Consider the following 13,041-nt stretch of genomic DNA (forward strand, 5'->3'; position numbering starts at 1 on the left):
TTTGATGTGACGTCACATTTCTCAACCCCCCCCTCCTCGTCACACATCGTCACAAATGTCTGACCCCCCCCCTCCCCCTAGGTGCGTGACGTCATTTATGGACGGCCTCATAGGCGTTTACCCTTTCTGAAACTGGTGTTGAGATGTTCAAACACCAAATGGATACATTTTACAAGGAATAAAGTACTGCATTAACCAATTGTGGTGAACATGCACACAACCATGCTGTGATAATAAGATGCCTTTGAAACTAATTGGCCTGCACCAGAGACAAGAGCCTTCTCTTTAGGGCCTCGTCTCACCACCAATGTCAGAGCATAGAACAACACCACAAGGTCAAATATATCCTCTAAGAGGGGTTCTCATGAAGCAGTCGCGTGATCAAATAAATGACATCTTTACCTTGTTTTACACACGCCACATGCACTGTGCAGTGCACGACTGTAGCCTTCTGAATTGTTAAAGAGGCTTACAAGTTAGTTTCGCATCCGAGGTGCGTATATGTACCGTACATAGCAATGTAATACCGTATACTGTAGTAAAATATGCACCAGCATACTAATTATAACTCACAATTTTCACGAGCTAGGCTGGAACCATGACCGACACGATGTGGGGGGAGGCCTTCAGCGAACAGAGGAATAACTACAAAACGGTGCCGTGAAAGGAGATCGATTTGCAAGTTGTTCCGCCTCTTACAAATGAAACCGTACGCTCGTCAACACAATGGGATACTTGTATAAGCAACGGTGAAGATAGCCGTCAAAAAAACAAAATAACGTATCTACCACGCATCTAATAATGCTTTGACACACGGACCTTGATCAATCCATGTCGCCGGATGGTTGTGAGCACACAAAAAGCCTCCGTCGTGTGCTCCCCCTGTCCACCCAGCAGCAGTAATAATAAAGCTGCCACAGCAGAAACTGCCCGACAGGAAATTCCAATCCCACACAGAACTCCCCCTCCCGGCCTCTCCCCCATCGTTTCCCCATAATGATGCATTTGTTACGTTTCAGTTCTGTTAAGCCATTAGGGCGTGCACATCATCATCATCCGTTCGTCAATATGTTGCACACTCGAAATGAAGGACGTGGGCCAGGTGCTCCAAATCGAGGACAAACACATTAATTGTGGTTAATCTGTAACAAGTAAACCTGTAAAAACAAAGTTTTTCACTATAAATCCTTTATATGCGTGGCATCGGGGCGGCTAGAGTCCTCTCGTCCTCTGGCTTGAGATGGCTGCCACCTATGGGGCAGATGATTGTCTGGCAGCATTAAACAATTGGTAATTAAATAATTAACTTTTTTCCCCTAAACAGTGTAGCATTTTGTAAAAAAAATTCTCGAAAATGCACTGTCACGCACAACGAGTCTGTGTGCAAAATGTCAGCTCGATTGGATCACGGGAAGTGGGTTAAAAAACGACCGAAAGATTTGCACAGTCCTAAGCAAGCAAGCGAACTTAATATAAAGGATTTAAAAATGCAACAGCACGTGTGTCACACACAGCAACCGAGTCGCCATTAACAAAGTGACTGGTGTACAAGTCTGGTTAATCAATAACAGTTTCACATTGCCTTTAGTGGAAAAGACTGTATGGGTAAGAGGCGACTTTGGGGAAAAGTGGGCTACGATATGTGCTATGTGTGCATTTGATGTGCCATGAAGAGAGGTCATTGCCCAAACCATCGCTGTATATTTCTTTCTGAGGCCACTGTTATTGATGAATGCGTTTTGTTTATCGTGCACCACTGCCAACGCAGCTCCAGCAAATAATGTGTTTAATCATCAGCCATAATCCTCGGATTGCCACTTTTTTTTCCAGATATTTCTCAGCCAGCCTTCTTGAGCCACCAAAATAGCAGCTGTAATAAAAATAAGCAATGACCAAATCCACCACGAGACGAAGGCCTCACTACCAAGTCATTGCAATTTCTCCTGATCCTGCAATGTAAAAATCCACCTAACATCTGCACATTAACTTATTCCATTGCTGCATCTCCTCGGCACACATCCTCTAGGAACACGTTACATTCCTTGGCTCCCGGTCATTTTTTTTAACCGTGCGTCACAGCAACGTTTCCTGCCCAAAACCACTATGAAATGTATACTGTACAGTACATCGCATCAAATATTAAATTGACCCCTAACTGGGAAGTAACTATTGAGCAGTGTCATCAAATAAATGAGCATGGGGACGCCTTGCAAATTGGCAGAATTATCATTGTTTTTTTACCCTTTTATCTGGCAACAAAACTGACACCTTTTTTACAAGGAGTCATGTTTGCATTGACCACAATACCCACGGTCGGAATGCAAACAAAAAAAAACAACTCTGATAATGTATGCACTGTCCTTGAAATTGATTGGTCCACACCCGAGACAGCTTTTCTTAGAGCCGAGTCTCACATGGTGTTGGGCCAGATGACGCCAAAAGGCGCACAAATCAAAGACAATGCACCATCAGAGTATGAGAGCTCGGGGTAAAAGCATTTACACAATTGGAACCTCCTTTGCCAGTAGAAAAATATGCTACTGGCAAAGGAGGTTCCAATGGTGTAAAAGTGGCAGAACTTCCTTATTCCCATTGTGCCAATCTCAAACAGTCGACATCTTCTCAGCGTGATATAACACTCACTTATCGTTTCAAACTGGATCTCAAAATAGGCCAAAACGTCGGCTATCATATACTTATCTTTTAAGGTAGTGTTATTGACGAATGTATTGAGTTTCTGGTGTGCTTGTGCACGGCAGCCAATGCAGCATCGCCAATTAATGTATCGTCCGTGTGCTGCTAAAGAGACCCAGAATGTCAAAATCCGTCCAGACTTAGCTTGCTTAAACAACGATCTCAACGCCAGTAGGATAATGGACTAAAACATTGTATTTACATGTGGAAAGAAAACAGATGTCTGCTTATACATTGCAATGCATGCAGTGTAATGCACGTATATGCACTTTGCGTCTTGAGGTAATTTGGCTTATAAGAGTGGCCAAGTGGTGTACAGCCATTCATCGTCACTCCACGACCGGATGAGGGCCTCTTCACATCGTGTGGGTCCTGGAGGTTATTTGGCCATACTTCTCCACACTTTTCAGTGCGGGTTTCCCACGGGTCCTAATATAAATACCAGAGGTGTGGACTCGAGTCATGCGACTTGGACTCGAGTCAGACTCGAGTCATGATTTTGATGACTTCAGACTCGACTTGGACTTGCCTCATCTTTGACTCGACTTGACTCGGGACTCGAGAGCAAAGACTTGAGACTTACTTGTGACTTGCACAACAATGACTTTGTCCCACCTCAGAGGTGTGGACTCGAGTCATGCGACTTGGACTCGAGTCAGACTCGAGTCATGATTTTGATGACTTCAGACTCGACTTGGACTTGCCTCATCTTTGACTCGACTTGACTCGGGACTCGAGAGCAAAGACTTGAGACTTACTTGTGACTTGCACAACAATGACTTTGTCCCACCTCAGAGGTGTGGACTCGGGTCATGCGACTTGGACTCGAGTCAGACTCGAGTCATGATTTTGATGACTTCAGACTCGACTTGGACTTGCCTCATCTTTGACTCGACTTGACTCGGGACTCGAGAGCAAAGACTTGAGACTTACTTGTGACTTGCATAACAATGACTTTGTCCCACCTCTGATAAATACATTGCAACAATGGGTTTTGTTGCACGTTGATAATTTCTCTTCATTTGCTAATGGAATTGGCATCACAGCAGTTATACTGTGCACAGGACTGCATTTTATAGAGTATGTTAATTTGCTCGTATACTTTATGCTTTGTTAAATTCGAACAAGTTAAGAAAATTCATGCATGAATTTACAATGTGTACACATTTTTGGGGCAAAATATAATGCATTACTTTAATACTCTGCCGCAGTACAATGAAAACACAGGTGTTTTTGTACAATGTTCCTTTTCATAACAAAGGGAATGTTTGTCTTACATGTTTGTGACAGGGAGGCCAGCTTACATAGTGAGGCCCTGAAGAGGCTCGGATTACACCCAATTCAGCAGAAGTCCCCAACCTGCCTTTATTTTCAGCACAGTGCCACAGTATACGAATGTTGGATACATGTGTAGTGTAACGGTGGATTCGAGTAATTAATGCACGGGGTTTCAGAGTTTATTTTGTACAACACTCCTCCTTTACGATCTATGAATGTAAATACCTATTCTACAATTACATAGCCTGTAAAGAGAGAGCCAGCTGTTAATGATTTTTTTTATTCGTCATGCTTTTTGAGAGAACTCCTCCGATACCATTACCCTATTACCCACGACTCCGGTTATCATCAGGAGCAGTCGGGTCTGTGAAAAAAAACTGTAGCCCTATTCTTTGGATTAAAAATGGATAAGCCTGCATAAAATGGCATCCGCAATATTGGTCACCCACTTTACCATGGATTCGATTCCTCCTGTATTGTACAATATTTTTTTGTTCAGGGGCGCAATTAATTATTTCAACGGGCCTATGAAAAAAATGTATTGAAAGGTGCAATACTCACAAATAAGTGAGTCTTGCTTTCATGTGCATGTCAGTTCGCAAAAAAGCCTGGAGTTCAGCAACACCAGTAGCGCTACATTTTACGCTGTATTTTTCGTAAATGTTACTTTTAAAATTTGTACCAATTGTTATTTTTGTCATTTATGGTGAATTGTTGGAAACAATTATTCTAATTAGAAATGCTTGAATTCTTAAATTTTTACTTATCTGTTCATTCAGTGCCCCCTTGTGACCGACTAGGCTCCTAAGCGCCGCATACCCCAAAGTTGCGCTCCTGCGCTACCGTGGTCTTAAATAAATGTAAATATTTTCTTAACATTTACGTCTTTCTTTGCTTTAGTGACAAAAAAACTGACTTTAAATTAACCTGCTTTATTCTAATACAAGTCCTGCAATTTCAAAATCCTCACTCCTGATCTGGTGAAATGGCCTAGCAGTAGCACGCTCATCACTTGTTGCAGGTTAGCGGTCTGAATCCAGCAGCCTTCACGAATAATACTGCGGGTGTATTAGCCGTAAATATACGTGCCGTCTGCTCTAATGTACATTTAAGACCCAATTACATAATTCACAAGCCTTAAGTACATAATAGCTACCGTTTCAGACAAGGGCCCTGCTTCATAGGAGGCCATGAGTGTATGAGTTCGACAGATTTGGGGAAATTTTCATCCAGCAGTGGTAAAATGTTATTAAAAATGTGTTATTCGGGAGATAAAGCACATGAAATCCCGACAATTATTTAGTTTGAACGAAATATTCTATACATAACACATGGGAGAGTACTATATAAAGTCTTGCCTAAAAACCCAGCCTTCCACATCTGACAAACGGTTTGAAATGAAATTAGCACTTTTCTTATTGTCCTAAAATGTCAACTCCTACATAAGTTCCAGAGCAGATGTAGAACCTGCCTTGAGGAATCGTCTCCCGGTCTTGTATTTACCAATGGCAGCTGCCGAGGAACAGCGGTACGACTAACGCAAAGACTTTACTATTTTGTATGTTATTTGCTCACAAAAACCTTCCCTAGATCATGGAAAGTATATAGGGAGTACTCCTGTACCTTAATTTGAAACATTTGAATAAGTGAGATAAATGACAAAGTAAAAACGTGACAACTCTTGAACTGAACTTTGAAAATAAATTACATGTACCGTTATATGTACGGTACTTCATTGTATGAAAATCTGTTACCAGATTTAATAAACGGTTTACCATCTTATTTTCTTGGTGAACCAATTGCTTAACCATATTGGAAATATGGTCAAATTACTTTATTGTATATTTAACTTGGGCACAAAAATGAAGCCAGACAATAATTTTATTTTTGTCATTTTATTGTGGAGAATGTCCGGTGGTAAGAACACAGAAAGGACTCCGTCTTCTGAGCACTTTCACCATTCGCAGCACTTCCTTGGAATGATGGAAATCATCATCCCCATGGCAGCTTGCGGAACCCTGCAATGGCAGTTACACACACATGTAGATTTAGAAAAAACTATTCAACACAAAACAGGAAAGCTAAAAGCAATCAAATGAGAGCTGAACACTTGCTGCCAAACAGAAGTGATGCGACAAGCTACCTTGGCTCATTTAGCTCTTGAGTTCCAGGACTGTGGTCTTCTCGCTCACGTAGATGCCATCGAGGAACTTGCGGATGTCCTTGTTTTTAACAGTGGTGGCCTGCTGAATGAGGGCAGCTGGGAAAAGACAATAACACGTATTAAGCCTTCACGCACACAACAATAAAATCAGGCCAGCACTCATACCAACGCAAGATTCACTACGTTTAACATTGGCAAATTATTGTATTCACGGTTACACATAATAGTTGCACATACACTCACCAGAATTTGAGACGAGTTCAATGTCATTCCCTTCAAGAATGAGCTCATCCTTCTGGTTGGTGGAGAGGGCACATGTCACACCTGTGCAAAAGAATATAGTTAGTGGCATGTTCTAAAAATTAAACATAGCTTCTCAATACCTCCCAGCTTACAGACACTAAGAAGCTAAAAAAGCCAGCAGCTGTCATATCATTTTCACAATTCATTTTCAAACAACACATCATGGTGTGCAAAGTCGTTGTATTAAATCTGTATTTCGGGCATGTAACGATTGACCAAATGATCCATTAAATCCAATTATAATGCTCATGAGGCATTCATTGGATTGCATTATCATATTTTCTTAGTCAAATAGAATGTCAAACCACTGTTGAACGAGGGTCTCCTCACACCCTGTCAGCCATAGGATATTTAAACCAAATAATACAATGCTGGCAAGTGCAAGTTGGCGGAGTTGGGGCCCAGGACTGATGGGAATTGAACTCAGGTCAGCGGATTCATGTGCGGGAACCACTGCCCCTTGGCTTCACGAATTTTATGCAATTGGTTTGTGGAAGCCTTACAGCCACTACTGATTCTACATGCACCATAATATAAATTAAATTGTGCCCGCAAATCAATGAATGATTATGTTGAGCAGACGAATCATTGCCTGCAGTCTATCAGCCAAAATTATTGTGTCCTCCAACATTACTTCGGAAAAACCCCTTTCACATTGGAGCCACCTGGTGGTTGAATCTAAGACAGCCATTTTCTTCCCTCGGAGCATCCCATATATTTAGTGTGTCCCTTATGTTTGGACTCCACATACCAGGCCTCATCTGCACGCGTCGCGTGTACTTCTCGCCCAGGAAGTTGCGGATCTCCACCAGCTTGCCAGTATCTTGGACCACCACATTGATGGGGAAGTGGGCATACACCGAGCGCATCTTGTACCGGAATCCCTAATTATATGCACAACACGGGGGTAGCACAAAAATCAGGTCAACATTTAAGTTTAGTTGTACTGTTACCTGGTGGAACATGTGCACAGGTAAACTATGTATATACAAATCATACGTAATAATAAACTAGACATCCCAATATACGCTTTTCCCAAAATACGAAGATACGTAATGTCACATTTATCCATGAATGCTTCAGTTTCAAGACTTATTCAAGATTTAAGAATAGGGTTTCCCCTTTTTTCTGGCAACAAAACAGGTGTTAAGATGTTAAAACACCAAACTGAAACCTTTTGCAAGGAATCATGTCTGCATTAACCACATCAACTTGTGGTGAAAATACCAAAAAAAACATGCTGACAGTATATGCATTGTCTTTGAAACCGACTGGTCCACACCAGAGACAGCTTTCTTTAGAGCCTAGTCTCAAACAGTGTTAGACCAGAGGACGCAAAAATTATTCAAGATTGTCGTGAATTGGGATGTTGGGAGATTTGACAAATTACATTTCAAGGTGTGCTATTTTGGATTTTGGAGAAAACCTGAGACGAGATAATTTAACCAAGATGAACATTAGGTCCTACGATCATAATACAACCACATCTGTTGTGAACTTACCAGCGTCACCCCCTTCATCATGTTCATCACGTGGCTACAGATGGTCCGCACCGTGGCAAGCTCCTTGCGATTGCCCCACCATTTCTCCACACGCAACTGCAGCCATGGAGGAAAATGTACCAAAGGCAATTTAAGGATATTGCCTTCAATTTTTGATTGTAATTACAATACTCTGCTGTTATTCAGATACATATCAACTGATATCCATGTAGTGACCCTGAAAAGCATATCTCTATGTATTCTTGATACCCCCCCCAAAATGCTTCCACTTATTGTTATAACAATAACCCAACATTTTTCCCTCTGGTTCTCAATGTGCATGTCATTTTATTCTGGAGAAATTTTAGTCTATAAATTTTAATTGTATTATGTTCATCTCAAAACCAGACCACACCATGTAAAAGTGTGTTAACAAACAAGTAATGCAATGGCTACTAAATAATAATTTAAGTAATGGCACAGGAGTTCAAAGTTCATGTGCCGCAAAACAAAGTAGACATTTTTGGATGTCAGGGATCCATAAAGTGACCTGGAAGCCAATCAGGGTTGGGGTGGCACAAAAAGGATGGAACCAAAGGGCCATAAAATTACATAATAGCTATCACATGATCATTAAGTTGTTGCACACCATATCAGCCGAATAGTAGTTTCTACCTGGGATGGCTTGAATACGTTTCACGTGAGGTAAGGCATGTTAAATTCACTTAACGTATGTCAATATTACAATATGAAATTATTCTCAATGTGTTAAAAACACACAAATTTGAATTGTACCCATAAAATGCACATTCTGCAGGTATGAGAATAGGTTTACCCCTTTTTTCTGGCAACAGGTGTTAAGATGTTAAAACACCAAACTGAAACCTTTTACAAGGAATCATGTCTGCATTAACCACAATACTTTTGGTCAGAATGCAAACAAAAAACACTGATAATATATGCATTGTCTTTGAAACTGATTGCTCCACACCAAAGACAATGCATATATTATCAGTGTTTTTTTCTTGTTACTGGCAAAGGAGGTCCCATTGATTCTGGGGGTATGTTAATATTATGGAAAGTTTTTCTAAATGATTAATCAAATTGTCTAGTCAATATTGCATTTACCCCCAAGTGAAGATTTTTTGCCAAGTGTGCTAACTCTCAATATGAATGGATTTTCCTGTATCCTACAGTTGACAAGCCTCACCTTCTTCTTGTTCTTGCCGAGCAAGCTCAACTCCAGATTGATGTGGTTGAACTCCCTCTTGAGGACTCCCCTGGGTCCTTTAACAGTCACTTTGCGCCCCTTCAACATCACCGTGACTGTGGGATAAAGGAGGAAAATAAATGTTAACATTGCTTCACGGCAAATGCAATGCTTTTGTGCGAGTCGTTTTGGCGTACTACCTTCCAACTAAGCTGAAGATCATCAACGCATCGACATCTATCCGATAATAAAATAACTAAGGGTTTGTAAAAATGTTGTTTCCAAAAAATCTTCGGCTCTTTTGGACTATTTTTCAGAAGTTTGGCTTAGAAGGTAACGTCTGCCTGCTTTATTTCTACATATTGTAACACCTTTTTAGTGTCCGTTATGCCATAGATACTAAATAGTTAACTCTCGATTATCTCACGTAATGCTAGGTGTGGCCAAGAAAAAACAATTATGAGTAACATGTACAATTCCACATGAATGCCATACGCACAAGACGCAGAACGTCCGTTCTCATTGTTTTTAAGTTCACTTGCCGACCATGTTTATTTCTGAACGAATCCCCAACCCAGATAATATGCTCGTGGACAATCGAGAGTTAACTGTGCATTAGGCTTGGTTTCTTTTTTAACTGATTTTATATTGAGCTTCAAGAACACAAATGAAAATTGCAAGAGCCAAAGGGGGGGGGGGTATCTCACCATTTTCGGGTATGTCCACGATCTGATTGCTCTGGATGGTCTTCATTGCTGCGGAACAAAAAAAATACAGACGCTCATTGATTTCACTTTGCAAAAGATACGCCCTTTTGAACCGTAGTTGAAATAACTTGAATTACATAAACATTTGTATACATAAGCAATTTTCTAATTATGATCACATGCAATGCAGGTTCTAACAGCAACTATTTAATCAGTCAACTAGTGGCCACCATCAGTGCCCGATTGGAAACGCCTAAAAGTACAAAAAACATTCACAGATTTTGATAGGAAACTAATCAACATCATAGATATTCACGTCTTGCCTGGGTCGGCTATGATCAATGGGCAACCATCAGAACCGAAGCAAACAGGTTCAATTTTAGTGTACTCCATGACAAGCACGTAAAAATAATTGCGAGTACTATAACACTATGAAGCACTTTCTCATTAAAGCCAAAATGTTTGTTTATACAGGGCAACTCTGAATCAGTGCCAAGTAGGCCGAATGGAAAATACGGTACAGTACCAACCACCGTGCCGGTATCAACGTCGCACGCGGCAGTCGCTAGATTCGGAGTACAGTACTAGGATGGTAAACCAATATAGGCCATTCTACTTAATACGTCTTAACTATTTTCCAAATAGATTTTTTTACTAGAAACCACGCAAACTTTATACACCGGAGTTTTATCAACTAAAATTACGAGTGTTCATGTATAACACTTTTGTCGATCAACTGCTGGATGAGGGCCTCCCCACGTCGTGCCGAGCCATTGGTTTTTTTAATACTATACTTCAACCACGCTGGTCAGTGCGGGTTGACGACGGGGAGCATAGACGTGGGAGCATAGTATAATACAACGGATTTTGATGCACTGCCCTCTGCTACCCACAACGTATAACACATTTATGCATGATGAGGCACCCATACAAGCACTATCCCGGGCTCAATCCTGCCAGACTTCCTAGACGTGGTCGGCCGTATTCGCGGTGATTTGGTTATAATAGGTTTGCTCTCTTTTGTAAAAAGTTACGAGAAGAAACTTGTAAGACACAACTTGGGTTGCCCATTGAGTTACACGTACAGCACCGCACTGTACTAAGCCACGCAAGGCCCCAATCGAGTCCTCCTCCGCGGTCGACAAACATCGACCTACAATAAAGAGCGCGCCCATTCCATCGGCGGCCAACATTAAGTTAGTCGTGAACACAGTAAGTCGCAGAATGCAACGCGGCGTGTAGATTATTCGCGAGAAGGTGTAGCGAGGAGGATTACCGCGGATGCGAAGCGCGCAGGTAATGGAGCCGGGGCCTCACCTCCTCCGGGTCCGAGAGAGAAAGGACGGGCGCGCGCGCTGATTGGCCAGTCGAGATCCCGCCCGCGCGCGTGTTCTCGCGAGAGTTCGCGCAGGCGGTGACGTCACTCGAAAGGGTTTGAAATACGTGAACCATAAAAGACATTGGCCACAAGGATGAGGAGTGAATCGAATTGTGATGTTCGATAAACAAACGTGAAATTAAAAGCGATTGCTTGATTGAATATTGAGGTGGTGCTCAAATCCTGGCTTACAGCCCTGAGCCAGTGGTGGTAATTCCACATTCCTATGGCCGGGGCGAGTTTATCTACACGATAACTATTGTTGACTTATTATAAAAATGACTTAATGTAACAAATATATGGTCTAGTTATACTATTTTGCCCACAACATTTACGATTCGAGTCCGACGTTTCGCTGGTGATTACAACCAGCTTACAATCTCCAACAAACCTGTCAACACCAATTCAGTGCTTAGCTTATTACAGACCAATTCAGATGTTACTGGTCACCCCGTGCTCTCACTAACCTCAACATTCATCCTACAGTGCCATCACAAGGAAGAAACAAAAATAGACAATAAGTAATATTTTTTTAAAATGTTTTAAACACGCTTTAATGAAATGTACCGTATTCGTAATATCAGAACTCCACTACTCCAGGAAGTGGCCCCGAGGCTTGCCACGACATAAAGGGCCTCATTCTTAGGTTTTTTCGGTAAAGTCACGTAGGTAAAACATCAAAATTAATACAAATAAAATAAAAATCACGACGTTTCGGAGGCAACACAAGTCTCCGTCATCAGGTGGGACCGTCACAGCCAGATTAGCTGCATCAAGTGAGGCAATGATTCAAGATATAATCCCTTAAAAGCTAGTTGAGGGGGGAGGAGAGGGTGGGGAGCTCATCAGAATGTGGTAGCCAATGAATGGAACGTATCGGGAGGGAGGGGGGCGGGCTCAAAGACGGCACGGAGTGCCACGTACAACGCATCGGGAGGGGGAGGGGGGCGGGGCCAAAAGGATGGACGACGGCTTGGACGTGGTTGTGCGCAAGCAACTACTGCTGCACACGTCAACGCATTGGACAGAGAGGGGGGGGGAGGGGAGGCCTGATACACATGTTTATACATGCCCATGTTTATACATGGGCATTTTCGTTCTTTTCTATCATGTGTATCAGGCCTCCCCTCCCCCCCTCTCTGTCCAATGCGTTGACGTGTGCAGCAGTAGTTGCTTGCGCACAACCACGTCCAAGCCGTCGTCCATCCTTTTGGCCCCGCCCCCCTCCCCCTCCCGATGCGTTGTACGTGGCACTCCGTGCCGTCTTTGAGCCCCGCCCCCCTCCCTCCCGATACGTTCCATTCATTGGCTACCACATTCTGATGAGCTCCCCCCCCCCCTCTCCTCCCCCTCAACTTGCTTTTAAGGGATTACATCTTGAATCATTGCCTCACTTGATGCAGCTAATCTGGCGGAGACTTGTGTTGCCTCCAAAACGTCGTGATTTTTATTTTATTTTTATTAATTTTGATGTTTTACCTACGTGACTTTACCGAAAAAAACCTAAGAATATGAATCCTTGCAGTCACGAAAGCTTCAAATCTAGAATAAGGGGCCTTGGTCATTTACAGCCAACGTCAGTTGACCGTGGAAAATTAGAGCCAAACCGAAACATAACATATACAAATGATTGTTTAAAACATGTTTTTATTTTTAATGATACAATATAGTCTTGTCATCAGTATGACATAAGTATACCAAGTTTGCAGTGGATACCACATTGGGAAGTGGGTTAAAATTTAGTTACAAAATTTGAGGATACAACAGAGCGATGATTGCTTGTGTTGCAGTCGAAACGTCGTGAGAATTTTATTGTTTAATATTTT

At 42.0% G+C, this 13,041-nt stretch overlaps 1 protein-coding gene across 2 annotated transcripts; it reads right to left on the minus strand.

Annotated features, from left to right (window-relative positions):
* Positions 1 to 5,851: 5,851 nt before the first annotated feature.
* RPL9 (ribosomal protein L9) lies at positions 5,852 to 11,254 on the minus strand. 2 transcript variants are annotated; one of them, XM_078600904.1, is made up of 8 exons: positions 11,155 to 11,254; positions 9,838 to 9,885; positions 9,131 to 9,246; positions 7,942 to 8,037; positions 7,191 to 7,323; positions 6,380 to 6,460; positions 6,116 to 6,232; positions 5,852 to 5,990 (listed from the first exon to the last, which is right to left on the minus strand). In XM_078600904.1, the coding sequence occupies exons 2-7, from the start codon at positions 9,881 to 9,883 to the stop codon at positions 6,126 to 6,128; spliced, it is 579 nt and encodes a 192-aa protein (XP_078457030.1). In that variant the 5' UTR covers positions 9,884 to 9,885; positions 11,155 to 11,254; the 3' UTR covers positions 5,852 to 5,990; positions 6,116 to 6,125. The 2 variants fall into 2 exon arrangements, with proteins under 2 accessions (XP_078457030.1, XP_078457029.1); XM_078600903.1 differs by having other exon boundaries at positions 11,114 to 11,253.
* Positions 11,255 to 13,041: the final 1,787 nt, after the last annotated feature.

The sequence above is a fragment of the Lampetra planeri genome, chromosome 15 (assembly GCF_965212315.1).
Source record: "Lampetra planeri chromosome 15, kcLamPlan1.2.h2, whole genome shotgun sequence".
In the NCBI taxonomy this organism is placed as follows: domain Eukaryota; kingdom Metazoa; phylum Chordata; class Hyperoartia; order Petromyzontiformes; family Petromyzontidae; genus Lampetra; species Lampetra planeri.